We start from the raw sequence: 17316 nt of genomic DNA on the forward strand, positions 1-17316 counted from the left end.
CACATACCAGCACCACAGCTCGGTAACAATTTTGTCTGGGGAGCTATTGACTCTGACTATGGGAAGCTGTTGGCATTGGACAGCAGAATCTGAAAACGAAAAGGTAATGCAAAAAAAAAAAAAGTAAATAAATAAATAAAAATAAATAAATAAAAGAAAATGAAAAATAAAATAAATAAAATATATAAATAAATAAAATAAATAAATGAAATAAATAAATAAATAAATAAAAATAAATAAATAAATGAATAAATAAAATAGATAAATATTTTCCATATATATATATATATATATATATATATATATATATATATATATATATATATATATATATATATATATATATATATATATATATATATATATATATATATAAAAAATTAGTGGTTGTAGTTCATAATTTTCCTGGATTATTTTGACCGTTTTTGACTCTTCTCTTTTCCTTTTGTGGGGAACCAACGAATAGTTCCTCTCACAGCAACTATTGTGCCTAAAAAATGCCTTTATCATTTTCATTAGCAAGTAGTTCCTTCAGCACAGAAAACAGGAGGAAATGAGGGCTAAATAAACATGAGACTTCTTTTGCAAGAGGCCACAAGGATCCCTCATAAATAGAGTACATTACAGCACTGTTCTGAAGAAAAGCAATAATTTAAAATGTACAGTACGGACTGCACTGACCAAAAAATATTGGCAACAACTGGCTTATGATTAGTAGTAACACCACACCTGTAATAATTATATCTGGATTGTTGCTGATTAGTTGTGACACAGAACCACAGCTTAGTAACAATTCCTAGGGTTTATTTCAATATATTCCAATATTTGCACCCCCTTTGTCCTGCATATGCCGTACTACTCACATTTTTCTGTTATAAACTTTTTTGACTCCTCCTGTGTTGTGCATACACATACTTAGCTGCAAGAGTCAATTATATGCAGTTCCTGAAAAGTCAACTGTTTCTTCACACTGCTTTACACATGCAAGAGTACTGATTTAACAACCAAAAAGATATCATGCTGATTGTAATGGCACACCTGGCACCCAATTCAGAACAGTACTTCCAAAAATGTTTCCACTGCAGGAACTGATGTGTGTGAAGTCAAAATGACAGCAAAGTTAAAACCCTGCAAGTAAACCAATTTTTGTCCCTTTGCTTGGGCTCAGATACTTCCTTATTATTACTCCACCCCCTAATGGTAATGCAATATAAAGGAGTAATAACTGCTTCCTTCTTGGATTCTTCTATATGTATTTTATTTACTTTTTTTACATGTCCTAAAATAATAATAATAATAATAATAACTACTCCAAGTAAATGCACATATGTATGTATAAATTGTAATTCAATATTATGGCCTCATTTCTTATAGGTGAATACATAATGCAGGTTGTAAGAAAATAAAAAATTCAAAGACCATAAGCGCTTTCAAGAGACACCCTGTTACTGGAAGTTTTCTGAGAGAACAGCAAACATCTTGAAAGAATCTTTTCAGGCTTCAGCATACCATAAATATCTTGATTTTACTTTTCCAAAATAAAATACATCTTATATTAGACTATACCATCTTTATAAACTATATAATGTTCCTATTTTAGTTGGTCTAATACAATATCACATAGGTCATCTAGTCCAACATTATCTAAAGTAGAAATAACATTAATATATTGATAACTCTTAGAAGGTACATTTCTGTGGCATCACATATCTTCCAGAGAAGTTGATAGTAGACAATCACTACTCTCATCTGTAAAGAAATATTGCAAATTGCACCAAGAGAAAAGCATAAGTAATTTATTTGTGAAGGTATATTTTTAAAATGGTAATTTGTTTGTGAAGGTATTTTCAAAAGTGATTTGTTTGAGAAATAATTATTTGATCAAATATCAGGAAATAAATCATAATTATTGCTATTCTTTTCTTATTATCATCACTGGTTTCATAATACCCATAGTAATTATTGGTAATATTAAAATTTTGGATAAATAGCAATTTTCTCAATCCATTTTTTTTTTTTCAAAATCTCTGCAAAATCATTTTAACATTCTGTTCAACTTTTTTACTTGAGGTGATGGCCTCCTCTGCAGTAATATCAGGAGAGAACACTTTATTTTAGAGGTAAAAGAATGTATAAAACATTACATTGTTAGAAATAAGGTGTTTGAAAATGGTCATAAGAGCTGAATAGGATAAGTGAGGAACTCGGTCACTACTGACTTACGAGGAGCATTATCAAGCAAGTGAAGAAATGCCATTAACAATTACTGTAACTGGCAGCAATCACCAGCCAAATGTTTTAGACATCAATACCTAAACCCTCTCCAGCAGCCACAGGAAGAAGTGTAGAACAACAAGAAAAGTGCAAAACTGCTCACTCTGCAAAAGTGCCACAAAAGTCGTAAATGACTGTGGCCCATGTCTCTTGAATCTAACTACCATGTTAACACCTCAAGATCTTTAATGATAAATAAATCATCAAGCTTATGTGTTTCCATATAATTATTTCCTTACCAAAAATGCCTGAGCAGTCTTCTGAGAGGAAACTTGGAGATCCTAATGGGTGTTTAGTGGATTCCAAACTAAGTCTCCTCATGTTGGCAACTGATTGTCGACGTGAAGATAAACTCTCTGAAAATTAAGGCAAACACTAGTCAGTAATGCAGTCACTCAGCAGCACAATATTCAGAATATGAGCTTAAACATGGTATACTGCCTCTTAATGAGCATATCTCTACATACTCCAAGGAAGTATTTTTTATTTTATCTTAAGCAGAAGATAAAATTGCTCAAGTCCCATCAGTAAAAAAAAAGTACTGCTTATAATACAGCTAATGACTGATGCCTGGTTAGTTACTATTATGATACAATGCTTTCAGGCCATATAAATATTTTGTTAAGTGAAGTCTGGGTGGAATTGTTTTTGTGATTCTTGAGAGGAGGTAAAAAAAACCTGGTGTTTTGAGAGAGTTGGCTGGATGTGTGTTAAAATGGTTTGGCTTGTAGAGAATGGATGACAGAAAACTAGTAAAGAAATCAATGAAATCAGATGTGTGTGGTGAAAGATTGAGAGGAAGGCCATGCTTCAAGTGAAGTGTGTGAAGAGATCACTGAATGAGAGGAATGACTGTGTAGCAATCAAGAACAAGTGGGCATGACAGAGGTGAATGGAAAGCAACAATGGTGAGAGCATGATTATGACTTGGTCTCATATCTGGTGGGACCCTGTGGTGGATGAACCAAGTTAGGATGCAGGAAATACCCTGCATCTACTGTGTCTAAGAATTGGAGTAGATGCAGGATAGGGAAAGGTCTCATTATGAAGGGGCAGGGGTAAACCAGTGTATGCTGTCAGGCCTTGCTACAGAAATATGTGGCCAGCTGTGCTATGCCTAAGCTCCTGGGGTATAGCAAGGTGGTCTACAAGACTATTCCTTCCCACCCGAGGCCAACAAGACTAAGAATATACATGATGAGTGCATGACTGTATGAGTGTGTGGTACTTTGTCTGGACCCTGTGTGGGATTGCTGTCCTGGTAAATATATACACAGGTAGAGGCTTTTATTGAGGATGCATCAAATATGAGCAGGAATTTACCACATGCAGATGTCTGTGTCTCCTAACTCGTATGAATATGGAGAGAAGAATATAAATGAATATGGAGAGAAGAATATAAAGTGTGTAGTTTAACTCTCTTACCTCTTCGTATCTGTTTACTGACATTCTTGTCAGTAAGCAGAGCCACATCCATTTCCCCACTAAGGATGGAGTCTGTGAGAGTATCAAACACAGAAGCCTCCGGTAAGAGGGATGATGATTGTCTTCTTTGAGTCTCAAACTGCTGGCTAGCATCCTCTGCACTTACAAATAATTCATCTTGTTGAAGCCAGTCTTTGACATGCTGAAAAAATCATACAAGTGCTGTGGAAGTTTTTTTTTAATATTTTTTTTATAGTATATCTTAAATCACTGAGTGATTTTTCATGTCTATGGATTTGAAGAGCCCTTAGCCAGATCTGTCTAAGCACCAAAATCATTATTTCCTAATAACTGAACTCAAACATTGTAATTTCCTAAATAACATCAATTTTATAGTAATTAAGCAGTCATTCCCATTGATTTATCTCTATAAATTGTTACTACTCACTAAATATTGAGAACCAAGATATAGTTTTTCACCTGTAGTGTTGAATCCTTTCTGTTAAACCTGTAGTACACATTTGATCTACCTTCTGTTGGATAAGTATGCAAAACATTTCTCAAGATGAATGAGTATAGCTGAAGCCTCAACATAACTTAAAAGCCATCACTAACACCACAAATTCTTACCTTGGAATTATTGACATCAATGATAGTATCTTCATCAAGATCTAGTAAACTCTGCATTCTGGAAAAGTTATCATAATACTCCTTGCTCACAGTTTCAGTGGGCCAGCCATTGGAGTACATATCTGGAACTTTATATTCAGTATTGCTGCTACATGATATATTTTGGTTATTGTTTCTTTCTGTTTTACTTTTTTCTTCTGATGAAATAGCTTTCTGTGATTTTCTGAGATTTTCAACATAAGATATAAAGCTTGGTTTTGATGTAGTTACTTGTGGATTTTCCTGTGACAACAAAGTATCATATTTCTGTGAAGAGTTCTGCAATTTAAGCAAAAAATCTAACTTTGCTTTGGAATGATACCAGAGTTCACCTTGATTCCTGTTTTCACAGGAAATATCACTAGGTATACTTGGAACAAAACAATTACTTTGTGGAGATACATCAAGGCCATCAAATCTGGAAGGTATTTTGGTTCCAACAGGGGACCAATTCCCTTTGTCAGGTGTCTGAGTTACAAAATGAAGTCTCTCTTGAAGATTTGGTGTTGAATCTTGCCACCTCCTTTCAAATCTAAGGACTGATCCTTTCCTTTCTTCTGATGTTACACAAGGTCTTTGGTCACTAAATGGTGAATGTTCAGCTACCTTTTCATGACCAATAAAAAGAGTTTTTGGAGCATTGCTTGTGTTTCTTTCTAAAGAATTATTGACCTCCAAAATTTTGGGGATTAAAATTACATCAGCAAGCTGGGTTTGGTGCTCTGAAAGTGGGCCATTTTGTTTTTTTGGTGTACCTAGAGGGAGTGGATATTTGTGGTTTCTGCTCTGGAACTGGACATCAGCCTGCCTGAAATCTATTTGAAAAGCTATATTTGGAGGACAATCTTTACTTTTGTCCAATTTTTCAAATTTCTTTATAATATTCATATCCTGTATAGCATCTGATAAGGCATCAGAATCTTTTGACATTCCTGCACACACTGAAAAAAAGAAAGCAACAAAATTAATGAATATCACTAATTACATTTGATGGAAATAACAGCCCACAAGTAAAAGCATTACAAGAAAGGATTTTAAACTGCTGATTTAAACAAATGTTGGTGGAATATTGTTATTAATGGATATAAAATGTTAGAAAAGAACATTAATTCAGATAGTAATAGAGAATTACTGTTCTATTGTATGTCAGAAAAGGCATACAATTCAATGAAGTATTTATGGAACAGCAATATCGTGAGTTGATAAATACTGGTGAAAGTTGTACAAGATTTTATATTGATTTTTTCAATATACAGATAGGATTGACAATGATAATTTAATGATAATTTAGTGTAACTGATGCAGATCAAGAAAAAAAAAAATAAAATAAATAAATAAAAAATGAAATAAAATAAAAAAAATAAATAAAAAATAAATAATCCTGGGAGATTTTATTCTGCCAAATATTAACTGAGGAATCTACACAACAGTAAGAATAAATATTCTGGAATATAAATTTATCGAGATGACAAAGGATTGCTTCTTGACTCAGCATCTAAATGAAATTGCAAGATTTAGAGGGGAGAGTAAAGGGAATGCCACAGACTTAATGTTCAATAGTGAGGAAATAACTGATGATGTTCAAGTTGAGAGTCACATTAGGCAAAGTGATTATGCATACATTGACAAAGAAGCAAAAGAGAAGACATTTATTAAAAAAGTATATTTGTACGAAGCAGATTACATATAACATGATGAGGCAGAAACTGGATATTGACTGGGGAGCATACCAACAGGAAGGTGACATTGAAGAAAAGTGGAAAAAAATTCACAACCAAGTTTGAAAAGGTAATCCAAAATGTGTACCAGTGAGAGAATTCAAAGATAAGTCTACATTGAGGAAATAATACTATAAAGAACTACCGATGAACAAGAAGTTGCTGACAAAGATAAGATTGAAGAATATAAAGTTGAAAGATGATGTCAACAATAGTGATTAAAAATTGGATAGAATATACACAGATCAACAATGAAGCGAGAAGCGAAATCAGAAAAAAAAAAAAAAAAAATCCAAGGATAATTTGTAAATTTGCCCAAAAGTTAACAAGAAAATCTGATGAAAAAAAAAAAAAAATACCTGATTTCAGTGTAGAATCTTTGCTGCCTGTTTCATTCCACGAATTGAGTACTTCTTTGCTTCCAAAGCCATCACACTTAGTTAATTCTTCAGCAATACCATTTGCTAGCTGTGGAACAAAATTACATTTAATGTTTCTAGTCTATCATAATTCATTCAGACATTACAAATAAAGAACAGAATTGATCTGACCATGTGGCCATGTCAGTGACTAATTTCATACCTATCAATAAAGCTAGTATACATTGTACCCACTGATTCATCAAATCTATAATTTATATTACTACTACTACTACTAACTTTAATTTCTTTTATTCCATAAAACAGTTTTGTGTAGTATTTGATATCATTTTTATAAATGTTTTCATGCTTTCAGGTATGATAAAAAACATGTACATTTTATTGAAATCAATAAAAATAAATAAATAAATAAATAAATAAATAAATAAAAAAAAAAATAATAATAATAACAAATAATAAAATAAATAAAAAATCTATATCACTTACCTTATCAATTAATGTATCATCAGGAGACTCAACTGCATCCACGCTGCATTTCATATTTTGTGTCTTTTCTGGTTTCTCTTGTTCCTTCATATCTTGATGCATTGGTGCAGCCAATAATTTCATGGGTGTTTTGACTTGTTTTTCAACATAATTTTCAGCAAAACATCTCTTGGGCAAAGAATGACCAATACCTAAAAGGAAACATTACATTATGATAATAATAATACATGCATACATTGTAACTTATGTAATTCCTCAGACCTCACATTACACCAATCTCTCTAAATGTGGCTCCAGAATATGCAGAGGTGAGCATGTGACTACTTCTATGTGCAATAAAATTATTATGTCCTTCCTGACAAGGGCATCTTCCAATTACTACCCAAGGATTTAAGCACTTTACTATCAATCTACAAAACTGCTTGGCCTGTAATCTCTGGACTGACCTCAGAACTACAAAACAATTTGTACAAGTTCTTAATAATTCCCTATTTTTTCACAATGTATCCAGTGACTGTTAATTTATCACTTTTGTATATCACAGTACACTAACATTGTAAATTAATAGTCATAAAGTACCATTATATTATCCACCACTAAACTCATCTGACACAGACTGGACTCTGTGTTTTCAAATTTGTAAAGTCATTGAAAAAAAAAAAAAAAAAAATGTAGGTGATATAAAAGTCTTACCTCTTTGTTTCTGGTAAGTTCTCTGATCACTTAAAAGCAGGGTTTGCTCTTTCTTCTGTTGATAATGGCCCCGTAAATCAGCGGTTAGCATTTCCAAGCTCAGACCTTGCTCTGAGGTATCTTCTTGGATGTTTTCAATCACCTTGATCTAGAGTTCAAATACATGTTATTGAAAATAATGATTGGTAGTGATCACTTTGTTATCCTTGTACACAGCATTAATCTAACATTCCTTTCAAAGAGAGAGAGAGAGAGAGAGAGAGAGAGAGAGAGAGAGAGAGAGAGAGAGAGAGAGAGAGAGAGAGAGAGAGAGAGAGAGAGAGAGAGAGAGAGAGAGAGAGAGAGAGAGAGAGAGAGAGAGAGAGAGAGAGAGAGAGACTTGCTAAAGAAAAATAACACTCAAAATACCACATACAGAGTCATCCTTGTGAGTGATGGCAGAATACATAACATTTGCCTTAGGGGACTTCCTGCTAGCATAGATCATCCCCATGTCACACAGGAGCCTCCTTGGAGTTGTATTAAAGCCATCCTTGACATGTCTTGGTGGAAGTTGTTGCACACCTGTTAAATAAAGAAACACTCAATTAAATAAAACCCTTTTCTTGTATGCACGCAACCCTATATACATAGATAATTATGGATGTTGTAATTAGAAATATGAGAGAGAGAGAGAGAGAGAGAGAGAGAGAGAGAGAGAGAGAGAGAGAGAGAGAGAGAGAGAGAGAGAGAGAGAGAGAGAGAGAGAGAGAGAGAGAGAGAGAGAGAGAGAGAGAGAGAGAGAGAGAGAGAGAGAGAGAGAGAGATAAGGGGGTAAGTCTGATTTAGACCTTACAGGAACCAGGAAATTTCAAGGCTCTTCATGGAAATCAAGCACCATTTAAATCTTCATTTCTCCACAATACATTAATTCAATATTTTCCTGTTTAAAGGCCACATACTTAAATTTAAAAAAATTCAGTTACCTAAACACCAGAAATTATTAGAGTAAAAAATGTTACTTATCATTCTTAACTTTCCTATACCAAGAACAGACACCTAATTTGACCAGTCTTTGAGGAACCTTACTTGGAGTGAGCTGGAGTGGAACATGGGTTGTACTCATGGGTAGAGGCTTGTTTAATAAGGTGAAAGGTGGTGTTGGAGGGCAGAGTTGTGGTTTTCCTGTTGGTATAACACAATATTAATATAACAGCAGATAAACAGTTTATCTCTATGTGCTTCAAGTCAACTTTCCCCCAACACTACATTATATAGCAGATGCACTATACTAAAGACAAATATATCATATAGAAATTAGAGTACAATATGGAAATGTCATTTTGCTGCACTTTTGTTTTCCTTTCCTTAACTGCTAGCCATGGAACAGGTTATGCAGCTATTAACTTGGAACACAGTTACAATACTGTTCTAAGGACTCAACAGCTTTTCTATGCAATGCTGTTAACTATTGCCCATCATAAAAGTTAGGTTAGTGAGTTACTGAAATTTTATTTGCATAAGCAAAGCAAATTTCATGCTTGGCAAAGTTAAATTTCAATGCACAGTATTATCACTGTGGATGTGCAGAATGAAGGAAGACAAAGGTATATTAGTCCCAGTGTAACATCACTCTTGGTGGACAAAGAGGAAGAGAAAAGTTAAATGCATATAGTAAAGGAACTTCAGTTAGTTGATGGATCATCTTAATACTTAAAATGGATGCTTTATGTTAAATATTCTGGCAACAGAGTATTTTCAACAGTTATGCATTTCAGCCCATACTAACATTATCAAATCAAATCTTAAAAACCAGAGCTAACCATACTAACCTAATCCAATCCTTTCCAAAGTAGGTAAGCTTGATGTACTGAGAAAACTGGATGAAAAGGACTGGTTGATTGAAGGCAGCAGTGCATTAAGACTGTCAGTGAGCTGGTTCACAGTCTCCTCAAGGCTTGTCACTTGCCCTGACTGAGCTCTTATTTTATCAAGTGATTCTGGAAAGAATGCAAAAGTTGCCATTTAACTCTTATAACTTAGTTGTTAAATACAAATAAAAATGTTCAATGTTATATCACCTGAGTATAAAAAATTTTAAATTGTTTTACTAAATTTTGTTATAAAGACAAAACCTACTGCATCTGCACATGATAATTAGCATCTCTTCCATCATTTTTATATAATAGAAGAATGCTCACATTTTGAAATGCAATTCTGCAGAACTGACTGCTCAGAGAAGTGGAGCATGCAACCTTTGCTATTTTAGAAAGAAATTATAATCAAATGAATATGAGAAGGCAATAGGAATCCACATTGGTCTATTTTCAATAAACTACATGCAAACTTCAAGAGTTGTAAAATATCTTTTATTTAGTTAGCATGAATCTTTGAAGAATATGGTATTTTGTTTTATGAAATATTGCACATATCCTGGTGATTAACATACGGTAAACAACCATACACAGTTACAATTTAATACAGCCAAATTAGACCAATTCATATCTAGTCTATTGTAAATGACAGTAACTTAAAAAAAAAAAAAAAAAAAAAAAAAAAAAAAAAAAAAAAAAAAATCAAGACTATCAAGAAAATTTAGCTCTACTCACATTTCACATGTGAATAGAGTGGAAGTAATACCACACCATGAGAATGATATGAATGCCTGAAAACTGGCAAACCTACCTGTATGAGTATGGCTGTGGGTGTTGTGGAAGGTATCTAGAAGAGAAGTGAGTGCCAGAGTGGAGTACTGCACAAGACTTAAAAGATCTAGTTTTCCTTCATGGTACAAGCCTTGGAGCTTCAGCTGGAAACAGTAATCTTTCATTATCAATTTCCTACACCTAATTCAAAGATGGAAGCAAGCAAGCAAGTGTGTGTGTGTGTGTGTGTGTGTGTGTGTGTGTGTGTGTGTGTGTGTGTGTGTGTGTGTGTGTGTGTGTGTGTGAGTGTGTGTGTGTGTGAACACATCTGTATACACAAATATATTTGTATACTAAAGGGATGGAGCATCTGTAGTTATGATACTAATCACAAGGGAAAGAAACAGTCAAGCTCAGTAGCTCAATCATAAAACTGTGTGTGTATATATATATATATATATATATATATATATATTATATATATATATATATATATATATATATATATATATATATATATATATATATATATATATATATATATATATATATATATATATATATATATATATATATATATATATATATATATATATATATATATATATATATATATATATATATATATATATATATATATACCAGGCCAGCAGTCACACACAGGATGACCCAAACAAGGCACCAAATTCACACTATTATATATTTTCTTAACATACAGACAAGGAAATATATATGAAAATACTACTACTGCTACTACTACTACAACTAATAATAATAATAATAATAAATAAATAAACAAATAAAATATATAATATATAAAATAAATATACAAATAAAAATAAATGAAAGTAACAATTCATTCAATTTATTTCTTTTAGCTATAAGCCAATTGGCCTAGCTTATATGAATCTTACCTTGTTTATTGCATTAGCATGAGTCTTATATACCATCTCAGGAACCTGAGGTGAATATACAGAGCCATTGATGTGAGTGAGGGAGGTGGAACCATCTAACAGAGGGCACAGCACCTTCCATGCAGACTCTTCAACTTGTTGGAAGTGATCAACCTTGTCCCACAATTTGCTAATAGAGTCATTCATACTTGAAATGTCTCCTAAAACAGCTGAAAAAAAAAAAAAAAAAAAACTATGAGTACAGTGTGGTAGATATGAAGGGCAAAAATGTTTTATACATGAATCTTTCAGTTTTATCAAAATTTAAAATGTATACGAGTATATGTCATGTGTTATTAAAAGGGCTCAGTTTGTCTACATGTCATAAGCCAGTTTGACTCCATGGAGATTAAATTTGAGCAAAGCACTAATTTGTCATGAACTGATGATCTGGTACCTCTTCTAGCGCAGATAATATTAGAAAAATGCTTGAAATTTCTATGACTGCCAAACTACGCCACAAGCACCATTGTTCTATTTAGCGATGCTAGCACATCAATACCTTGTTAACTGGGCTATATTACATGTCTTAAGCATAATTACAACACTAATATGAAAATACATGAAATTAAAGATCTTTCACACAACATAAAAAAAAAAAAAAAAAAAAAAAAAAAAAATGAACTAATAACTACAACATATAAATGATAAATATAAGAAAAGAGTACACATAAATAACAGGGAGTGCTATTACACAAATAAAATGCCTAAATAGGTGATGGTAAGTCATATCAATAAGATGCAAACATTACTGTATTACTAAAAATGCACATTAGAAGCTTACATGGAAGCTCCACATCTGTCATACATAATATATATATATATATATATATATATATATATATATATATATATATATATATATATATATATATATATATATATATATATATATATATATATATATATAAATGATTACCAAAACATATGCAAACAACCTTTTTGTATTGCTGCTGGAGAGGCTGAAGCAAATAGCTCCTTCTGATGATGGGCAAGTCTCGAATTGTTGTTTAGCACTTCATTAAACTCCAGAGAAGCTGCTTCTCCTTCTTTGCACAATCTTCGGTAATTACTACACAGTTCTCTGTTACAAATAGAAATAAAATCAACCTCAATGAGATCTTACTAAATCAGAAATCAATGCAGTTTCTTTACTGCACTGTGGCTTCATGATATATGGAGTGGTACCTTGTGATTTGAACTTAGCTGGTTCTTTTGAGCTGTTTGAATTTGAAAGCAATTTATCATTCAAATTAATATAAAAAATTATATAATCTATTCCAGGTCCCAAAACTGAAGGATGTCTGAATCACAAGGTATGACTGTAACTCCATTACAATACATTGTTTGCCATGCCCTGTTAAAAAAAAATTATAAAAAGATCACAGGTTGGGCATTTTGTGTCTTCCATGCAAGAATTATTACTCTCTGTTGAGTTGGTCATCAACTAAAAGACAGTGAGAAACACAGTAATCAGCATGAAAACTATCAAAAACTGCAAACTGTGAACTTTCACCATGTGAATTAATTTTAATTTCTTTCTCTCTAAAACTTTACTTTAAAAATACAAACAGTGTTACCTTGCTTTGTTTTTTAGGGTGACTAAGACATTTTCACGAATTCTTTGTTGCATAATGTAATTCTGAGCATGAGCAACTTTAAAGGCCTGGAGTATCCGCAAGGTCTGCCAGTTCTGCTCTCGATTACGACAGTGAGTTGGGGCATTGAGGAGTGTGCGGCTTGGACCTGAAACATGAACATAACAATGCTTAAATTATTAAATGACATAAAAATGCTTAAGTAGAATGCTTATTTATAGTATATAAAAACATCCAACAGCAAGACATCATCATCTACTTGCTCCTTGTTGAAAAAGCATAGTGTTGTCACAATATAAGGAAGTATTTTCTCAGTCTTTCTTACAGGGGCAACTAAACAAAAGAAGTATCTATTTACTTCTGATGATTTATTCTTAAACCACAATCATCAAACTATGAGTCTGTCTTGCATATGTTACATACCTTGCATGTTACTCTATGATGGATGCAAATAAAAGCACAAAAGAAATAGATTGTTATAAATCAGATATTAAACCTGTTAAATGTAAATTACTTATTAACTGTGTACATAGGGATTACAAATTAGGTAATATAACTGATTTAAGTAAATTATTTATCAATTGTGCTTATGCTCAACTAAGTAATTCTTATGTAATTATCAAAAGCTATAAGAGGAAGGACTGGATACAATTGTATGATATAATGAAAACAGCCATTAGGGAAACTCAATTATGACTATAATGTTCTTATTAGGAAAAAACTTTATAGCATTCCTGAATAAATAACAAAATAGGATTAAGTTAAGTAATAATTAAGAATACCCTTACACCAGATTGTAATTAATCCATACAGCACCACCAAAATGATGCCTCAATGTTACAACCAGTGTCATCAAAATTTGCATTCTCTTGTTGGTTATTTAATGCTTTTATATGCTGTTCCTTAACTTGTCAATTTCAAACTTAATGTAAAATACCACAGAATAATAAAGTCTGTGTACACAGTGGAAGGAAGAATAGAACATTTCACATTTCAATAAATCCTCCTCTTAAATAAATCAATGTTAATGGGATGGCTTTACCTCTTTTATTCATCCAAGTATGGAGAGCTATTCGGGCAAGGGTCACAAGTGTTGAGGTGAACCTGGGGCCACCTGGTTCCATGAAGGTCTTGGTCATGACGGTTGGAACAGGCTGCTTGTAACTCTGAAAGAAGCACGTCACTTGTGCTTATGCTTATATACATAATTATATATGCATAAATAAAATGATAAACAAATGAATTGACAGTGCATCCAAACTTACCATCTGCAAATACCATTTGGTAATACAGAAACCAGTAAACAAGATCAAAGCATGAAATAATCAAATTCATGTGCTTAAAAAAAAAAAAAAAAAAAAAAAAAATGTTTGAAAAGTGAAAATCCTTCAGATTTTGATATGATTTAATGTGTGTATTCTTGCTTTCACTTCCAATTTCTCCCTACATTTAGTAATAAATCCTATACTAATAGACTAATGTGTTTACCTGCTGCAAGGTCTTGTACCATTCAAATGCAGATTTATAGAATTGTGATTCACGTTTCTTGTCCAGCACTGGCCAACAGTCACGGAAAATCTTCCCAGCTTTCTCACGGTCCAGACTAACATATATAAAGTGGAGGATGGCATCTCCAAGTTTTCTATTTATCCGAGAAAAACACTTCTGCAACAGGAACAATTAATTTTAAAAAATAAAATACTCTCAATAGTTGAATATATGGCATTATTTCTTTTGCTCACTAATTTATAAACATCTGTATTTACCTGATTTACTGGAGTTTTCAGTTTGTGTTCCAGACCAACAGGATCAAGGCCAAGGATCAGTAGAGAGACATACAGCAAGTGATCTGGGTCCTGAAGACCATCTAAACGAATGCGCTGTTTTGACATAATGACCTGAAAAAATCATTGAAGATCATGAAATATATCCCACTGAGAATTGCACAGGACTTTTAGTCGAGTGGAGGAGGAAGTAGACACCTGTCAAAACAATAATTACTCCCAGTGAGGTCTCAAGCACTGAATTATTGAATGATGTGAAGTTTCCGATGTCCCAGCTGTGACCTCACTGAATGTTTCCGTCTATGTCTCACAACACAAGGGGGCAGTCACAGCCTACCCTCTAAAGACAACTCTCTTCTTTCACACAACTCTACATGCACTTAACATAGGCACACCCTTTACTTAAAATTCAAAATTTTATGGCGACTCCCGCACCAGCCTCAGTCTCCATCTGGAAAGGGAACCGTAAATATCCCGAGGTCAGACTGCTCTTCTTCTGGTATTGATCCTAAGTGTCTTGATGCTTGACACTTTTCTTTTTCTCTAATGCAAGAGTTAACCAGTATTCTCAACCATTTAACCCTTTTTGTGATAAACTCTGAAACTCCCTGAACTCTTTCAAGAGGGAGGTTTCAAGACACTTTTCCTTTGGCATTTGGTGATTGTTTCTATCTTTTCTTTGGGGATTGAAGCCTCAGTGTTTTTTTTTTTTTTTGCCCTTGGCCAGTGCCCCTATTACATAGAAAAATGAAATAAATAGATGGTATTATTTTACATTTGCAACATCATACTCTACAACATTGGGAATGTGATTTTTGCATACCTTACTGGATTCTAAGAAACTTTATCTCTCTTGAGTTTCTGTGGGAAATCCATAGTTTTCAAAATAGACACAGGCACTTCCCCAAAAAAATTCCCTAGACCCAATCCTGTAGGATAGGTTAGGTTAGATAAGTATCCCTAAGTGGGGGGGTTGAGGAAGGCACAAGCCCTTGACTAAGTTAGGTTAGATTGACATCTGTGGAGGGAGCCAGGGCAGTGCAGCCCCCACAGCTAGGTTAAGGGGATAGGAGGATTATAATATAAATCAAAAAAATTTCCCAAATAAACAAATAAATGAAAATAAAAAAAAAGGTGAGCTTGTGCATACAAAACTTATAAAACATAAGTTTAGTATCATTGCAAGTGCAAGAAAATCTATATAGGTAGAAAATACAAGTACTGCAAGACAATCTGAACAATTTGAACTATCAATATCTTTATGGCCAAGCTGAAAATAACCATTAAAGAAAAGAAGAAATAATATCACTAAAGCCATACATGAATGGGTGGTGGCACAGCAGCAACTCATCAGATATACCACACTACTTGATTGTCATAAGGAACAAAACATACAGAAATGTTTAATCCATCTCCATTATTTGGAACTTAATATCTTTGTTGAAAGAAGTTAACATTTTCTGAGCTGAATACTGCATAACAATTAATGAAAAAATTGTATTGGGTTAGCTTTTTAAAGAGACTCAGAATATATATTTTTTTTAATTACTTAGGAAAGCTGTTAAGGAATAAATTTATTGAGTAGCTATACCACGAAAGATGTATAAAAGCATAAAACAAATGGTTTTAATTCCCTCACTGTTATGGTAGTGCTTTGCTAAAAGAACGCTATATAATAACACCTGCATACGCAAAGGAATGAAATTAACTTAGGCTTTAAAACTATCCAAGACAATGCGGTACGAAAATGAATGCCTAACATATTACAGGTGATAATGGGGAACATTGTCAAGCAGTGGAGCACTGGAGAGATTTACGGCCACTGGTGGGAGGGCAAGGTACGAGTCAACCTACGCCTCTTGCTCCATACCACCGCTCGTGGAGTGACTCCGGCTCCATGGCAAGCTACGGCGATTAGGGTTTCCGTAAAATTAAGCAAGAACAACCACCTGCGATGACCATACGTCACCTAATAGTTGAGCAGCGGCACACACAGGCAGGGAGGCTACATCGTGTCTGCTGGCTTCATGTTTGTGTTCCACACTGGATTTAAACCTCTGCAGTAGCTTCTTTATTTACAGCCAGCTTTTAATCCCAGCTTTTCTTTCCTCCTCTTACCCACACGGCACCTTGCACAGGACAATCACGGAGTACCACACACCCTGACAGCCACACAATCCCACCCGCCAAAAACTTGAGCGGTTTTCTCAACAAAAACTTATATCGGGGTTGTGTTGTGGAGAAAAGGGTTGCGTCGTGTGGAATGTTCTTGTATTTATGGTGCTGGATGCAGTTGATTTGATATTCTCATCGCTGTAGTTAAATGTTCAATGAGGAGAATGGTATATGTAGGCCATTCTCCCCAAGTCAACGTACTGTACAGAGGAACATTATTCAAAGTTTGATTTTAATGACAATAATAATAATCATCATCAGCGGCAGCAGGCGACGGTAGCATCACTGCCGTGCTATTTCCTCCTGCAGTTGGTTGTCATGGTTCGCTAGCTTTCTCTTTTTCTCGCTTTTCTGCTTCGTGCATATGATATTCAACAATATTTTCTTGTAATCGAGTACACCAAACCTATAAAGTCATCCATATATCTCCTACACCGGTAACCTTTCATTGAACTATGAAGGGTCACCTGAAGATGAGAGATGTCTCTCGTCCTTGGACCTTAGGGTCACCTGTGCACGGGTAAAGAAAGTGAAGTC

At 33.7% G+C, this 17316-nt stretch overlaps 1 protein-coding gene across 1 annotated transcript; it reads right to left on the reverse strand.

Moving 5' to 3' along the window:
- Positions 1 to 1241: 1241 nt before the first annotated feature.
- On the reverse strand, positions 1242 to 16758 carry LOC135094950 (uncharacterized). The gene is made up of 18 exons (XM_063995488.1): positions 16574 to 16758; positions 14587 to 14718; positions 14309 to 14485; positions 13863 to 13986; positions 12803 to 12968; positions 12161 to 12306; positions 11184 to 11392; positions 10310 to 10433; positions 9457 to 9624; positions 8714 to 8809; positions 8061 to 8209; positions 7646 to 7793; positions 6953 to 7143; positions 6446 to 6554; positions 4330 to 5309; positions 3700 to 3901; positions 2514 to 2630; positions 1242 to 1749 (listed from the first exon to the last, which is right to left on the reverse strand). The coding sequence occupies exons 2-18, from the start codon at positions 14710 to 14712 to the stop codon at positions 1703 to 1705; spliced, it is 3279 nt and encodes a 1092-aa protein (XP_063851558.1). The 5' UTR covers positions 14713 to 14718; positions 16574 to 16758; the 3' UTR covers positions 1242 to 1702.
- Positions 16759 to 17316: the final 558 nt, after the last annotated feature.

This window comes from Scylla paramamosain, chromosome 3 (assembly GCF_035594125.1).
Source record: "Scylla paramamosain isolate STU-SP2022 chromosome 3, ASM3559412v1, whole genome shotgun sequence".
NCBI classification, from domain to species: domain Eukaryota; kingdom Metazoa; phylum Arthropoda; class Malacostraca; order Decapoda; family Portunidae; genus Scylla; species Scylla paramamosain.

Excerpts from the sequence above, each read along its gene's own strand:
- LOC135094950 (XM_063995488.1), bottom strand. The coding sequence starts at position 14,712 with ATGTCAAAACAGCGCATTCGTTTAGATGGTCTTCAGGACCCAGATCAC. Across the intron at positions 7,144-7,645 it reads AACTTACCAGAAACAAAGAG|GTATTGGTCATTCTTTGCCC; the intron begins GTAAGACTTTTA and ends GTTTCCTTTTAG. Across the intron at positions 2,631-3,699 it reads CAGTAAACAGATACGAAGAG|AGAGTTTATCTTCACGTCGA; the intron begins GTAAGAGAGTTA and ends CTTAATTTTCAG.